The 17,102-nt window shown below is 33.9% G+C and overlaps 1 protein-coding gene across 2 annotated transcripts in view; it reads left to right on the forward strand.

Moving 5' to 3' along the window:
* LOC145678347 (cilia- and flagella-associated protein 161-like) overlaps positions 1–17,102 on the forward strand; it is a 228,209-nt gene that overhangs the window by 80,465 nt on the left and 130,642 nt on the right. For both annotated transcript variants that reach the window (XR_014130364.1, XM_081748388.1), the window contains exon 2: positions 2,319–2,408. Coding sequence is in view for 1 of the 2 variants with exons in the window: in XM_081748388.1 (XP_081604514.1) it covers positions 2,319–2,408 (90 nt within the window). In the remaining variant the exon portion in view is untranslated. The remainder of the gene's footprint in view (positions 1–2,318; positions 2,409–17,102) is intronic.

A 17,102-nucleotide genomic window follows, 5' to 3' on the forward strand; every position in this document is an offset into this window, starting at 1 on the left:
TTAGCCTAGATCTGTTTTTGGTTTAGCACAGTGGTTGACCACATTGAACGCCAGAGTATTATTATTATTATTTTTTAAATTTTACTGTCAGCGCGAAGTTGATGTGCATAAGAAATGATACACGAAACGTAGGTGGAATACCTACTTAAAGAAAAGTATTCCACTGACGCCAGAATTACTAATGCAATATGATTTTCTAGCGCCCTGACTACAGGTAAGATGTGTTAAATATACCAGCCTGTGTATTAGATTGTATACACGTGGCGATAAAAGAACGTTCGTTGTGTATCAGAAATGATACACGAAACGTAGACAGAACACGCCGTGTGTATCACCTGTGATACACATGGCGATCAATGTGTTAAATTCTACATATCCTGGAATCTACAAGGTTATTAATTGAAGAAGTCTGCCCGCAACATTTTCATTTTTTAGGGACACATGAAATTATTTTCTACTAATTATTTAGTACGAAGTTTGTTCAAAAAGTATCCGACTTTAAATTTTTTGGCGTAAACAAATAAAGTTAGGGAGGCTTGATTTAATGCACGTATATTAATGATCCTATGTGATTTTTTTTTTTTAAGTCTACAGAAGTAGCCAGTCAATGAGTGAAGACGTGTAAGTGAGCGTCGTCGGAATTTCGTTTCGTACAAAATGACTGAAACCTTTAACAATGTTACTGGATTAAATTTTGTATCGATCTTGGAGAAACCGAAATAGAAATGATTCCCAAGAGTCGACTGCCTTTTATAAAGCAAGATGCACCAAAAAGAGAGGAAAAACCTCCCTTTCTTCAAATTTGAGAGACTTTCTTGGCGAAACACAGTACACATGTACTTCGTAATTCTCCTTATTTTGCCTATATGGCCCCGTGGGATTTCTGGCTTCTTCCCAAGCTGAAAATGCCCTTAAAAGGTGACAATTTTCATTCCGACGGAGATATCATGCAGAATGCGACGAACAATTGTGTGCAATCCCGAAAGAGCCATTTCAGCACTGCTTCCAGTAGTGGTAGATCTGTTGTGAGAAGTGTGTGGAAACCGAAAGGAATTACTTCGAAGAAGATTAAGTTAAGAGTATGGTATCTGAATATACAAATTGCTTATGAATGGAAGTCAGATACTTTTTGAAAAACCTCGTACATTGTACCACATATTTTGTTTAATATTAGTAATTAATATAAATAAAAAAACTTATTGTTGACCCTGTAAACACACACTTATTTTTAGATACACAAACTACACTTTGGGCTCTGACAAACCCTCGAATAGTCGGGTGACTTTATGTGAGATTGTTAAGGTACTTAATGAAACCGTATTAATGGAATATGCCTTAAAGTAATAAAATAATAAGTAGGCAGCTTTTCGACAACAGTCATGTTAATTTCTAGCGTAGAGGATCGCAAGATAGGCATCATTAGTACTCAATTCCAAATAATTCCAACTGTCGTCCACTAAAAAAAGACATATGTAAGAAGATATCCGTATTAATACTGCTGAGTGACAATTATTAATGAGAAATTATTCTGCATAACTAGGATTGGAACTTCCTATATCTTTGCTAGTGGTGAATATCTCTGACCATTCACTGTACCTTAAGGCTGATTTGCGTTTTTGTCTGTGATTATATGAGTCTAAATGAAACATGTCGCTCGCAACATTACAACGTACTGTACATTTGAAAAGATTTAGCACATAGAAATTATGAATAATGTTTTCGAAAATTGAGACCGAGATCTGAATTTACATTAAGTATCATTCATCAGTTTGATAAAATTAGTTCTCAGTATAAATTTAAAACGTGGTTGGAATCCTACAAATCCTGGTGTGAAGTTGCGGTTGAGTTGATTTTGAGTTTAACGTCCCGTTCTGCAGCGAGGCTATATGAGACGTGGACCTACTGATTAACGTGGAATCCGAACCACATGAGCTCCCGCTGGGAATCGAACCCGGGCCTCCCACACCAAAGGCGCGTACGTTAACCGCTTAGCCCGAAGGAGCTCTGTGTAGTTGCAGCGTTTAAATTAAAACATGCCAAGTATACATTATATAAAGGAAAAACGGCATGGTAAAAGCGCGAAAATAATGCTTTAATATAAACAATGTGTTTAAGAGCTTAATCTAATCGGAATAAAAGTACGTTCCCTCTGAACTATTTTTCAGATAATGGAATAGGAAAAGAATTGAAATAGAATGTATTACAAATTTAAAATACAATATAATTTTAGCACCGATAATTTATATAATTATTTTGCTTTTCAATACCTGCACCGTTCTAAACTACAGAGTTACTATTTTTTTGAATTTTATTTACAGGAAAGACTGAAGGAATACCTTCATAAACGGGCAAAAGGAGAGCTTATGGTGCAGAAAACGAGAGAGCTAATGTGTTCTCTTTTGAGAGAGGTAATTATATGCATTTAAAAAAAAATACTAAGTAATACGAGTGTAGATAAAATATATATATATAAGAAAATAACATTTCTTCAAAATAAGAAGCTTATCGCCTTAATTATTATAAAAAAAATATGTAGACATTAGTACTTCGTAGTTTCGACATATTTTGTGATTCTTGATAGTTTGTTGCACATTAAGAATTAATGATACCTGGTTAAAATTTCATCATTTATTTAAAATTAGATGTTATTCTTTTGTGGTAGAGTAAAATTTTGATACTTTAATTCCTTTTTCAAGGTATTATTTTAAATTTACATTATACTACAAAGTATTTTACATTATACTACAAAGTAAATTTACATTATACTACAAAGTCATATCATAGGGCACCAGGGGCCAAGTAGAAAATTTCATGTGGAAACTCCCTATTTTTATTGCAGATTCTGATTCTACGATCAAAACTAAGCAACTTTTACTTAAAGCACTTTTTCGTTATTCTAATAAATGGCGCTGTACTCACAAAAAATGAATATCATCGTACGTACATCCCCTAACTTTGCGACCTCAAATATTTTCGAAATATCAAAAAAATTAACAAATTTATTTAGGCAAGAATCTGCACATGTCAGAGGCCAATAAAATTCAAACAGCAACAGCAAGTGCCCCCAGGGGTCCCATCATAGACTAGAAAATTTCAAATGGAGACCCCCTATTTTTATTGCAGATTCTGATTCTACGATCAAAACTAAGCAACTTTTACTTGAAACACTTTTTCGTTATTCTAATAGATGGCATTCTAATCGGAAAAATGAATATCGTACTACGTCCCCTATCTTTGCGACCCCAAATATTTCCGAAATAACAAAAAATGTAACAAATCTAGTTACGTAGGTATGTACGCATGTCAGGAACCTATAAAATTCTGTAAACAATAAAGGCCCCAGGGGCCAACTAGGAAAATTCAAATGGAAAACCCCTATTTTTATTGCACGTTCTGATTCTCAGATTAAAAATAAGCAACTTTTACTTGAAGCACTTTTTCGTTATTGTAACAGATGGCCCTGCAATTGCATAAAAATGAATATCATCATATATCTCCTATCTCTGCGACCTAAAATATTTCCGAAATGACAAAAATGTGACCAATCTAGTTACGGAACAATGTAGTACCCATGTCAGATTCCTATAAATTTCTGTGAACAACAAGTGCCCCCAGAGGGCCCCGGAAGCCAACTTGAAAGTTTTAAATGGAAACCCCATTTTATTGCTGATTCTGATTCTGCGATCGAAAATAAATAACTTTTAGTTGAAGTGCATTTTCGTTATCCTACTAGTTGGAACTGTAGCAAAAAATGAATATCATCGTACGCAGGTACGTCACCCGAGGCTGGTGATAGTCTAAATATCTCGAGAAATACGCTTGCAATTTAAATACGTGTCCAATCGTTTTGGAAGATCTATTCAGCTAACACGAAATGAAGTTAGCTTCATCTTCCCAAAATTCCAAAGAGAAATCCTCTCCATGAATGCAGATTCCGATACTGCGACCGAAAATGCGCAACTTTTAGTTTAAGTATTATATTTTTTCGTTGTCTCCTAGATAACAGATAAATCGCAAAAATAATAATATCGTTGTACCTGAGGTTGATAAATGAAAAGCTGGTTCAAGAACTGGACATGCTGTGTGATGTTGGTGCTAGGACTTGCAAACAAATAAAGTTAGAACACAAGTTTGTAATAATAATATTCTTCAAGAACTGATTTTTTTTTTCTGTGAGCTTGTGGGCACTATGAAAGTTGATTTACTCTAGTTCTCCGTTGGAACATAAAGTTTCAATTAATAATCGGACATATTGTCAAAATAGAATTAAGTTATTCATTTTTGCCATGTTTATGTGGATACGTATAATGGCGATTTGATTTGAATATAGATTATGTGATTATACCTGAGAGGTAAAATTGAAAGTGAACACGTAAGACTGATCGGTGGATCCATTGAAGTTTAAAAGGACATAATCATTTTGTTGTTATGGTTATGTAAATGTGCATAATTACGATTTGATTCAAAACTGCATATAATTCCATTTGAGAAGTGAAAGTAAATATGAAGATGCAAAGTTGATCGGTAGATCTAAGAAACCAAATGTGCTCTTATAAATTTAGTGGAACAAATAACATTTGACCAGAAGACACATATGTGTTACCCCTATGTCATGTTCTGTAAATACTTATGGTCCAGCAACGTAGAAGGCATTAAATATTGGTAGCAGTAAGCATTATTACAGAGAACCTTTGAATACTGAAGCTGTATTTCAACTGGTTTATATTAGAACTCTCAAAGTAAAGTTCTAACACTCTCGATGATACGAAGATGGGCAATAACCAAAGGTCATGTGCTGAAGTAAGGGTAATATTTAACGAAAAAATTCGCGTTCCACACAATCCCATTTCGAGACCTACTGTCAAGTTTATCGTAAGACACGTCGAGAAAACGGTAACTATAAAGGATTGTAACATTCCTGGTCGACCGAAATCAGCAACAAACAGCTTGATGTTGCAGTCATTTGTTGAAAATACTCAACTTAGCATTCATAAACCTGCGGAACAATATGACATTAGTCACATGTCTGCGAGAAGAATGTTGAAGAAAATGAAATTTCACCCATACAAAATTCATCTGATACACCAGCTGAATGAAGATGTCTTTGATCACCGTGTAGAATTTTGTGAAGATATGATGAAACAAATCAATGATGATCCTACGTTTCGTACCAGCATTGTGTTCTCTGATGAAGGCACGATCCACCTAACCGGTTACATTAACAGACGTAATAGCAGGTTTTGATTTAACAGCAATCTCATTGGTCCTTCAAACACACTCTACATCCTGAAAAGTTGAATATCTAGGCTGCAGTGCTAAATATACAATAATTGCCCCCCCTTTTTTTTATTAATAACAATTTGACTTCTGAATTGTGTGAGGAGATGCTTCGAAATCAAATAGTTCCAGCAATGAGAGATACTGCAGAGGAAAATTTTGCTCACAGATGGTTTCAGCAAGATGTACAAGACTGCACACGGTGTAAATATGCGGCAATTTCTTAACACTGAATTTCCTAAATAACGGATTGGAAAAGAGGTGAGATTGGGTGGGGGCCCGCTCGTTCTCTGTTCCCCTGATTTATCTCCACTAGACTACTTTTTCTGGGTTTATCTAAAACTCCGAGTATTTTTCTATATCAAACAATACGAACCACTTTGGATAATCTTTGTCAAAGGGTTGTTGATGAAGTTGCACTTATTAAACTGGACGCCACCAGGAGTGCAGTATTTGTGTTTCACCATCGACTTGCTCACTGCCAGACCAAAAAAGGTGTGCAGTTTGAGCGTATGTTGTGAAACATCAGTTACACTTTGTTCATCTGCCAATTTTAGACAACCAACTCAAGAGAGGCAAGGGGACTCATGATAATCAAGTTCTTCGAAAGAAACGGGAAGACACTGCGTGACTGGTAAAGCTGATGTGTAGTTACGCATTCCGTAACTAGGGTAACAGTAATTTAGATAGCAGGAAACGAAGACAGGGCAACGTTTTTTTTTTTATCCTCTACTTTCATGTGAAACGGAATTTTCAACGAAGTTAGGGTTATGTTAAATCCAAGTGTATCAGTCAACCCTCCCTAACAATTTAACTGAACTTTCAGAACGTATTTAAGATGCAGATGGATTTCCTGATTCTGGAATGTCGAAAAGAGTGTGCCAAGAATTAGACTATCAAACTGATGCATATTGGATTACAGACTGCACTCATCTTGAGCAACTTTGACAAGGAACATAACACGGATGAGTTTATAAACAAAAAATAATTTTAGTTTTCTCTAATTTAACATAAGCTGTATGTCATTGTGACTAAACAAACGTGAGTTACTAACCTTTAAAATCATGAAGATAATTTATAATAGCCCTGTATATCAATTAAGTTTCTTTGCGCTTTATCCAGGTTTTGTAAATTTGTTCTCCTGTGAAATCTCCTTTATCATTTGTGCTTTTACATACTATTGTGGAAAAAATATTTTACTTTATCTGCCCATGTGACGTGATATTTAACAAACATATTGGTCTACTTGACCGTTACAATTCTAGGGAAGATGTTTCTTGTTGCAAAACACAAAAACTTTTCTTTCCATATCGTAATTGTCTACCATGGTCGCATTGAAATGTGAATGAAAGCAATTTTGTTATATGCTAAGAGTTTTTAAAATATTGGTCACATATTTCGTGCTTTTTAATTGCATGTGCATTTCTCGAGATATTTAGTTTTTTTTATCAATCCCAGGTAATACCACGATATTTCTTTTTTCGTCATTACAGCGCCATCTAGGCGCGTAACGAAAAGTACTTCAAGCAAAATTTGCGTATTTTGGATCCCAAATTCGAATCTGGAACAAAAATAGAGAGTTTCTATTCAAAACCTTCAAGTTGGCCCCTGGGGTCCTATGATGGGACTCCTGGGGACACCTGTTGTTTATAGAATTTTTATAGATCTCTGACATGTGTACATTCTTACCTAAATAGATTTGTTATTTTTATTTATTTATTTATTTTTTTTTTTTTTTGTTATTTCAGAAATATTTGAGGTCGCAAAGTTAGGGGACGTACCTACGATGATATTCATTTTTTTGCGATTACAGCACCATCTATTGGAATAACGAAAAAATGCTTCAAGCAAAAGTTGCTTAGTTTTGATCGTAAAATCAGTATCTGCAATAAAAATAGGAGATTCCATTTGAAATTTTCTAGTTGGCCCCTGGGGTCCTATGATAGAACCCGTAGGGGCACTTCTTGTTTATAGAATTTTATAGGCCCCTGACATGTGTACATTCTTACTTAGATTTGTCACATTTTTTGTTATTTCGGAAATATTTGAGGTCGCAAAGACAGGGGACCTACGTACGATGATAATTTTTTTGCGATTACACCTCCATCTATTAGAATAACGAAAAAGTGCTTCAAGTAAAAGTTGCTTTGTTTTGATCACAGAATCAGAATCTGCAATAAAAATAAGCGGTTACCATTTGAAGCTTTCCAGTTGGTCCCTACGATAGGACCCCTGGGGCACTTGTTGTTTACAGAACTATTTTGGCCTCTGGCATTGGTACATTCCTGCGTAACTAGATTTGTCAATTTTTTTTGTCCTTTCGGAAATATTTGAGATCGTAAAGTTAGGTGAGACACCCTGTATATCAATTTTTAAAAGCTACTAATACTACGAGTTTCCCACCTCCATTGATCTAAGTGAAGCAAATCTCTATGATGGGATTTTAAATGTCATTTGAGTCTCCTTTTAAAAGGAAAATAATATGCTTTGCTGATGCCATTTTGACGTTTGATTCCATCTTTTTAGAGCAAAAACTACTAAATAGAAACGAAACTTAAAATGATATTTCACTCTATCTAATTGAATAATGTATGCTACTTAAGGGATTTTGGAAACTCATGTGATTGATTTAAAGCGATATTACTCTCTACTTACGGGCGTAGACTTTGGTTAAAATTCAATTTTTTGAAGTATAAAGACTACTGATATTGTTTCAGTATTTCATTCTTTTGTCTGAAATGGAAGAAGCTATTTACCTTTTAAGTTGATTAATCTATCATTAAAGGATTAACGTTCGCTTATGCTTCATCAAACAGTAAATAATGTATTTGCAACAAAAATTAGGTATCCTCTGTCTGATTGCAAATACCTGGCAAAAGTTTCCGCTTTTTCTTAATTCATTTTAAATATGTCCTACCCTATATATATAGGGTAATGGGATAATTCGAACAAAAGTCTATTCCCCTTGAAAACTGTATTAGAAACAATGGTAAAAAAAAAATCGTGGGTTAATCGAATAATTGAACTTTTGAACCTCCTGTTTGGATAATTCGAAGTATTTACAGTGGAAAAATTTGCAATGTTCAACAGATTACAAACAGAACAATGCAGTTTCACCTGGTTTTTGTTTATCTGTTATCTTATCCAGAGGTGACTGTGAGAAAGAGAAAACTTTGTTGATACCACCTCTGCTGACTCCCTCCCGCTGTAGGAAATCCGGCAGAAGGTGATTGGTATGCATCATCTCCCCTCCTCAATAATCTGGATGTGTCCATCCCTTCTGTAGAAGTGTAAACGATCTTTACCCTGCCTTCCACTAGAAAATGACTTGTAAGAACAAGACATTTGTGCGATTCTTTTTAACTGAACTAAAAGCAGCGACAAAATGGTAAGTAGATTCGTTTGTGATATATTGGCCTTCGTTATGCAGAATGTCGAAGCGGCGCGTATACTTCTTTAACGTTAGAAAGAAAAGCAGAAATTCTACGGGAATTGAAAACTGATGTAAGGAAGAAAAGTGGCATTGCTAAACAGTATGGGATACAGAAGAATACATAATCAACTTTCATTTAAAATGAAGAGAAAATTCTCGAGAACTGGAGTCTATTAATACTAAGTGATGGACACAGGAAACGCATAAGAGGCGGTGAATTTCCTGACAGAGATGAATGTGTATGTAAGTGGTTGAAACAATCGCGTGAGTACAATGTACCAATAAGCGGTCCACTAATTCTTGTCAAAGCCGAGGAATTTGCTGAAAAACTTAAAAGTTAATAACTTTAAAGCAAGTTCTGGTTGGTTTGCTGGATTTAAAGAAAAATATGGCATTTCTTTCAAGCACGTATGTGGTGAAAGTGCTTCGGTTGATGTAGAAAAAGCTGAGGAGTGGTTTCAGGGCTTTTCTGAAATCATTAAGTAGTTTGACCCAAAAGACGTGTTTAATGTGGACGAAACAGGATTGTTTTTCAAGTGCATGCAGAATAAAACATTCACATTCAAAGGGGAGATATGCAATGGCGGAAAAAGTAGCAAGAAAAGAGTAACTGTATGGCTCTGAAAAATTACTGGGTCTACTAATAATACGTAAATATTACTAATTACCATTACTACTAATACGCACCATTACTAATAAAACCAAGGTGTTTCAAATCTGTGAAAAGTCTTACAGTGCAGTACGAACCTAATAAAAAAGCATGGATCATCAGCGAACTGTTCGCAAACTGGCTTACAAATCTTGACAGAAAACTGCACACATGAAACTGGAAAATACTGTTGTTTCTTGATAGCTGCACGTCTCATTGTAAGACCCCTAAACTCAAGTGCATCAAGATAATCTATTTTCTTCCCAGTATGACATCAGTAGTGCAGCCTGTGGGTCAAAGGGATAATACAAAATTTGAAGCATTTATACCGACGTCAAGTTGTTCTCTGGGTTTCACAACCAAGAATCCAATGCTGAAGTCTTTCCAGGAGAGTTACTGTGAAGTGACTGTATGTGAAGGCTTGACAGAAGAAGAGATTGTGCAAGAAGTGATACAAAAGTACGATTCATCTGATGATGATAAAGAAGATGCAGACGAGATCGACGATCAAGTAACGAAAGAACGTGTGCCTACATCATAAGAGCCTTTCGGAGTCTTTGAAATATTAAGATGATTTATTGAATTTCAGCCAAATGTGACTAACGACATGTTTCCCCGCAATTAATGAAATTAAAGAGTTTATTGACCGCTTGAAAACAAACAAAAGAAAAGAATCGAAAATTACGAAGTTTCTTTCAAGTGAGAGATAATTAAAGTTATTACTTGTGTATTTTTTTTTTTTTGCGTGTATGTTGTAGTGCTGTATATATAAATATGTTTTCCATTATACGTATGGTTTAATTTATATGAATACAGTAAATATGAGTTTGTTCGTGTGGAGCAATATTGGATCACACAGAAAATGTAGTGCTTTAAAGGTAAGGTGCACTGCATGTTATTAGTTTTTCATGTACAGTAGTTATTTTGTTCCCTTGATTTTACTTTAAAATGAGTATTTTTGGTTAATTCGAATTTTTTACGTGTCCCCTTGGACTTCAAATTAAAGAGATTCCACTGTATATACCATCATAGGAGAACGCCTATGGTGAAATCACTGTTTTTATTCATATATCATTGTGTGCATCCCGTTCTCTGAAATACTGAATACCTATTTTAATGATAATTCCGACTTACCTACCTGCTTGACTTAACAGCTCTTCTTTTCAAGCAAAAGAATATTGCCTCTAAAGCATCAAGAATTCATGAAGTTAGTATAATATAGGTTTATGTATTATGAATGAATTGTATTTGTAAAGGATTATAACCTTTTCATATCAATTCTGTTCTATTGAATTACTCAGTTTCATAAGTCATAATACTTGCACTGTTGACATTGATATGATTAATGCGGAGGAGGATAAATCTACAGAATTTAACTGGGATTTAAGACCAAATAATACGATGTCTCATTGAACATTGGTTGCAGTCATTATTGACACAGGAAAATAATAAGCGGAATTTATGAGGTAAATCTCGCTCTCAGAATCAACTAACAAGGAATGCTTCTCAGGTGTATTATTTTTAATTCCGAAAACAGATTTAAATTTTAAATAACCTCTTCGAAGGTATAATATATTCCTAAGTTTGGAGCTGCAAATAGAAATAAATAATGTACTTACTACACTATAATAAATTACATTACTTAACATTATACATACTATAGAGACTATCCGTAAGCGATATCATTGGTCTGAACTTTATTTCCAAATGACACTACGTCAAGTTATCACTTGTACAGGATACGCATCTGGATAAGGTGAACAAAAGTACAAGAGCATCTTCCGACGTGAGTTTTGCTCTAATGTGATTTTTTGTTGTTACATGTACAGTATTTGCAAATTTACAATAGGTCTACCTATTCAAATTTTTAAAAATAAATAAATAAAACCAGTAAATTGCATAGATAAAAAGTCCAGACAAGTATTGGCTTCTGATATGACAATATTAACTACAAAGAAAAATAGGGGGTACGATGGCTGTCGTAGAGCCTGGTTGGATTCCAGGCGATATGAATTTATCTCCCACATTTCCATTACATCAATTCCTTCATAAATCACCTTCATTTTTTAATAATACATCTCCTCTAACCTACAGGACATAGCCATGGGAAAGGTGGCTCAGTGACAGAGCATTCATCTATGGCGTATGACCTCCTGGTTTGATCCCAGCTAGCACTAAGTGGGTTTTCTGGTGGACAAATACCGTGTGCGAGGCTTTTCTCGGGGTTCTCCCGTTTCCTCTCACTTTCTGTATTTCATTCATCCTCATCGTCATCGTCCCTTTTAGTCTACAGGACATAGCCGTAGGACCTAAAACTTTAAGATTTCATTTCATTTCATAACCATGGGATTTGAAACTGAAACATTTCATTTTTCATTTGCAATTCAACGTTTATATGCTTAAAATGATTTTTCCACTTTACAGTACTTAGTCTATTAAAATAAGTATATTTAAAAAAATAACTTATTTATTTTTGTGATGAGCATGCCTTAATTTAAATTTCAAATTAAGTTCATAAATATCATCCTCCATGTCTGATAGATATTGAAGCGCTGTTTTTACAAAGGAACGTAATAATAGGTAGCTTCCACTACAATTTTTAAAAGGCTAAATTTGTTCAGATTTATAAGAGCTACTAGATAAAGACATATTTGCATTAGAAGTTATACTGTCATATGGTAACGTAAATGAAATATGTATAACAAAACCATAACTAGTCTCAATCTCAATGTTCCAAAAGGAGAAATAAAGCAATATGTCAGTTATTATCCATTCTTAATCAAAGAGCTTTTAAACTTTAAAACAGTCACCGAAAAGGGAAGATATCACGATCTATATATATATATATATATATATATATATATATATATATATATATATATAGATAGATAGATAGATAGATAGACAGATATAGCTGTGACCACATTAAACTCAAAAGCAAGTATTATTCAGATCAGGAGAAGAATCTTCACATCTGGTCACAGCTTAAAAATAAGAAAGCAAATAATATTGATAGTATCCTTTATGACAAGTAAAATCAGATTTATTAGTGGATTTCCAAGTAATATTTTTAGGTTCTGTAAATGTAGGTCTAAGTCTCGTATCCCAAAGAGACTATCAATATTGTAATGTAATTCGAATTCTACACATTATTAATTTTGACGTTAAAGAGAAACTACTCAAAATATTAAACCTCGTAGTAAAATTGGCTCGAATGATATTCCAAATTATGTGACAAAAGCATGCTCAGATCATCTTGCACCCATATTAGCATACATGTTCAACAAATCTTTCAAAACAAGTAGTCTATATTTTCAGAAGCAGAGAAAAGTCTAATAATTTCAATATTTAAAGAGAAGAAAAGAATAGTGCTAGAAACTATTGAGCTATTAAAATTTTAAACACATTTAACAAGATTTTTGAAGCAATAATTCATAAATATTTGGTATTTCAATATCAAGTGAAATCAGAGATAGCTGAGTCTCAACATGGGTTTGTTAAAACAAAGAAAAAGTCAACTATCACAAATCATGTTGAATTTTACTAAATACAAGCTGTGCCTTACAAAATAAGAGTCATGTAGATACGATATACATAGACTTAAGTAGAGCTTTCGACACAGTAGATCACTCATTGTTTAGGTTAGGGTAGGTTAATCATTGTTATTAACTAAATTATCCAGCGTTGGATTTATCTCCCCAATTCATCAGCCGGTTCATCCAGTTTTCTTACAAATAGTGTTTTAATATGAAAGTAAACAATGTTCTGTCAAAGGAAGATCTTATAGAAGAAAGTTATTCCACAAGAATCAGTGTTAGGTGCATTGCTGTTTGTAGGTGTCGTCAATGCCCTAATTCAAATTTAGATGACAGAAAATCTCTTGTATATTGATAATATTGTTAGCCTGGTCTGCTCTAGTTCGAAGTGAATGTAGGGATTGTAGCTTAAAGGAGAAGACCAAACTAAACTTAGGGAAATATCTGAAATTTCTCTCATAGACAGGCCCCTGAAAGTTAGGCAAAATGTGTACCATGAAGGTTAAGAACTAATTTAAGTTGTAATCAATGAAAATGGTATTTAATTCAAAGAAAAGCTTAGTGTTCATTTTGGATTAGTTTATTGGACATAGAAACTAGCGTTCTCAGATTTGGCGTGTTTAAATGCCTGAAAGGTTGTGAGGAATAAAAGTAAGGAAATCTGGCCAAAAAGAATGTCATACCTTGAGTACTTCTGGGTCCATGTTGTCAAGAATCCTCCTCTGCAGCTCAGCTTTGGATGTTATAAAACGCCCTTGGAAGAATGAAACTTGGTATTCTCAAAACACTCACGAATAAGAATTGCGCGCAAACTTCTCCGACACTTTAAACTAAAATGACTTATTCTGTTTCGTTACTTTAAGTATAGTCTCGTATTACAGAGTGACATATTCGCTTGTTTATAATTTACGACTCGTCGCGTTTACTATAAAATCTAATAATATTTCATAATATCCTATAACAATATAAAGTATTCAAAGAAATAAAATTTGATGATAATAGAAAAATCTTACAGAGGGAACTAGACAAAATCTATTTTTTTGTTTATCAATAACGGTATGAATGATCTAAGGACAGGATTTCATCCAAAATATGAACCATATGATAATTTACTTGACAACTTTACACATTAGACACTTGAACAAAGACGGACGTTGAACGACCTCATTTTCATACACAGACTTTTGCACAACAAAATATACTGTACGGATATAATTGCAAAGATAATGATCCAGGTTTTAAATTTCAAAACACGCAAGGGAAATAGTGGCCTGTTCTACTGCATGAAGGCACGTACAAATGCACTGCATATGTCACCTACATGGAGAATTTGTGCTACATACAATAAATTCAGTAAGGAGTATAAGGATGAAGATATACTTAATAGTTCTGAAAAGTTGTTCAAAAGAGTAATACTGCGTATTTTGAAAAAAAAAAACTGTATTATTTTATTTAAAGCCATCATATCTTTGTAATTTAAAATTATTTATTATATATAGACACTGTAATTGGGCAGTAATGCCTGTTGTGTCGATAAATAAATAAATAAATTATTATTATTATTTCTATATGGGAATGGCAAAACATGATAAGTATATTTGTAAGAGAAGCAAATTATAACCTTATGAATTAAATTTAAAATACTTTGAGTTCGCTGGTAAAAACAAAATGTGTACTATTAAATAGAGATCTTTTGATTAAGCCATTATCAACTATTCCCAGCATATATTTCTCAGTGTAACCGACTCCCGCAGGGAAAAATCAGAAAATGCTCAAAAAGTGACACATCATGTTTTGTCATCCTCGTATAGATTTAAAGAGACAGATACAACTGTCAAGACCGCACCAGATGGAACAGAATCGCATAAATATAACATAAGTTTAATCGATGAACTTCACGTTATTGTTAAAAATTGATCTTTTTCACCGTAGAGCTTTACAAGGTATGTTGGCTCTTAACCAAGAATTTCAGCTTTCGTGGTGTTTTCGTTTGAGAAATATATTACTCTGTAAGAAAAATGTATTGATCTTCTCCAAGGTTCTCTTAATGTGTTGAAATATATATTCACGAATAGGACAGAATGTTTGTACCGCTGCGCACAAAACTGTCCTTGGTTTAAAAGTCACCTCAGTTTCCTGAGTACTTGAGTTTTCTTAATCTAACTTTACCCTCACCTAATTAGGAAATGAAATCTTTGAGTTTTACGTCCCACGTTTATGTCGGTTAGGCTAAAGAAGACGGTGATCAAGAGTAGTGAATGAAATGGTGGAATGAAGAAAGTGGGAGGAAACGGGAGAACAACGAGAAAACCGCACACGGTGTTTGTCCACCACAAAGTCCACTTGGCGGGGGCTGGGCTCACCTGATTAGAGAACAACACGAATACATATGGAAGACAGTGCTAGAGCACACACCTGTGGTGCGACGGTACCTCGTTCGATCTCCGATCGCATGAGTTTGTGGTGGACATTATCCTCGTGGATTTTTCCTGGACTTTCCTGTTTCCTCCAACATTCTCATTCCACCAATTATTTCATATTCATTGAATTTCGTGAACCATCCGTCTCGTTTATCCTAAAAGGCGTAACAGTGAGACGTAAAACTAGAAATTTCATTTCATACTGTTTGAAGAACACGTACCAAATTTCTCAAAAGTAAATCCCCACGTTAAGCGGGTTTGCATATCCAGGCTCCTAACTATGAAAACATTTACGATCACTCTAACCCCAATCATTTCACAGATTCAACCTGTTGTATATAAGTTATTAGGACGTAAAATTGAACATAATTTATACGAAAAAGACTTATACATTGCAAGACCTGTAACTGCCAAATATTCACCACAAACTCATAGTCGTATCGACATAAACAAAAAGAAGTGTGGAGCAGGAAACTACTTTACCCAAAAGTCAAAAGAGATTCACTGAAAACATACAAACTAGTCGAGCGGTTTGGGTCAATAGTCCATCAATTAGAAGTTTATGTGTTCAAACCCTGAAGGGAGTATTCGTTTCTTTTGTTTTTTTTTTAAAGTGTGTTCCTATTTTCCTCAGAGGACTGAGAACATTTCTTTAAATAAATCTTTGGCAACTACTTTTCTCTCAAATTCCATTAGAAGGGAACATTATATGAATTGCAAACCTAAAATCCACAGCTGAGAACAAAATATTATGTTCAATATTTCATTATTATCCTTTGATTGAAAAACTAATTATAAGCATTGACGATTTCAGAAGATTCTCCCCCGGTAATGGTCAATATATGAATGAGAGAAAACTGATAAAACATTATTAGTCCACTTTGAGCATGATCGAAGATAACTTATGGCCACGAAGGGGGAAATTTATGTCGACAGAGTCTCAAATTCTCCCACAGGTCATGCCCTGAAATCATCAGTTTGAAAGGTTTCCTTAACAAATAGAATATTACATTTATTTCTCGTTCTACGTTTTGAAATGGAAAAATCATAATTTTAAAATGAATTATAATACGATAAGCATAAAGATTTATAGAACTAATGAAGTAAATATTCTTGTGTAAGTTATCGATTTCTAATCAGATTAAAACTCGAATATTCGTTTGCATCGCACTTTAAAGTAAATCCTCTCTCTATATAATTCTTACTGGAAAGTGTGTTTAACTCCAGTTACTTAATCAATATTTTTAATAATATATTTTTATTGTAATACTTTTACTATTCAATGTTGTATACACTTCATTTCCCAAAGCAAAACCTCGCAAATGTATAGTGGATCAGTGAATATTATCAAATAAATTATCATTTTGTTTACGTAAATACTGCATCACCTCATTTGAAACTTTGTACTTTAAATAATAATAATAATAATAATAATAATAATAATAATAATAATAATAATAATAATAAAATCATAGCCATACCTTTATCAGAATTTCAGGCTTAGTCAATAAATGAATTCAACGTGGTCTCTATTCGAAGTTCTATTTAATCGAATCCGATAGAAATACAAAGAGAAACTTGGAAAACAGGTAAAAGAAAAATGTTACCTTGGTGGGACTGGAACTAACCTTTAAGAGTTCCTTTCAATTTACAGACAAATGCCTTAGGCACTTTGTTTCTTTTCTTTAAGTTAATTGATTCACCGAACGTATCTGAGTAACTTGTTTCTTTTTTCTACTCGGTTACATACGTTTACAATCATTTCCGTTAATCTTGAACGACAGGAA

The sequence above is a fragment of the Thermobia domestica genome, chromosome 2 (genome assembly GCF_964235325.1).
Source record: "Thermobia domestica chromosome 2, izTheDome1.hap1.1, whole genome shotgun sequence".
NCBI lineage: Eukaryota > Metazoa > Arthropoda > Insecta > Zygentoma > Lepismatidae > Thermobia > Thermobia domestica.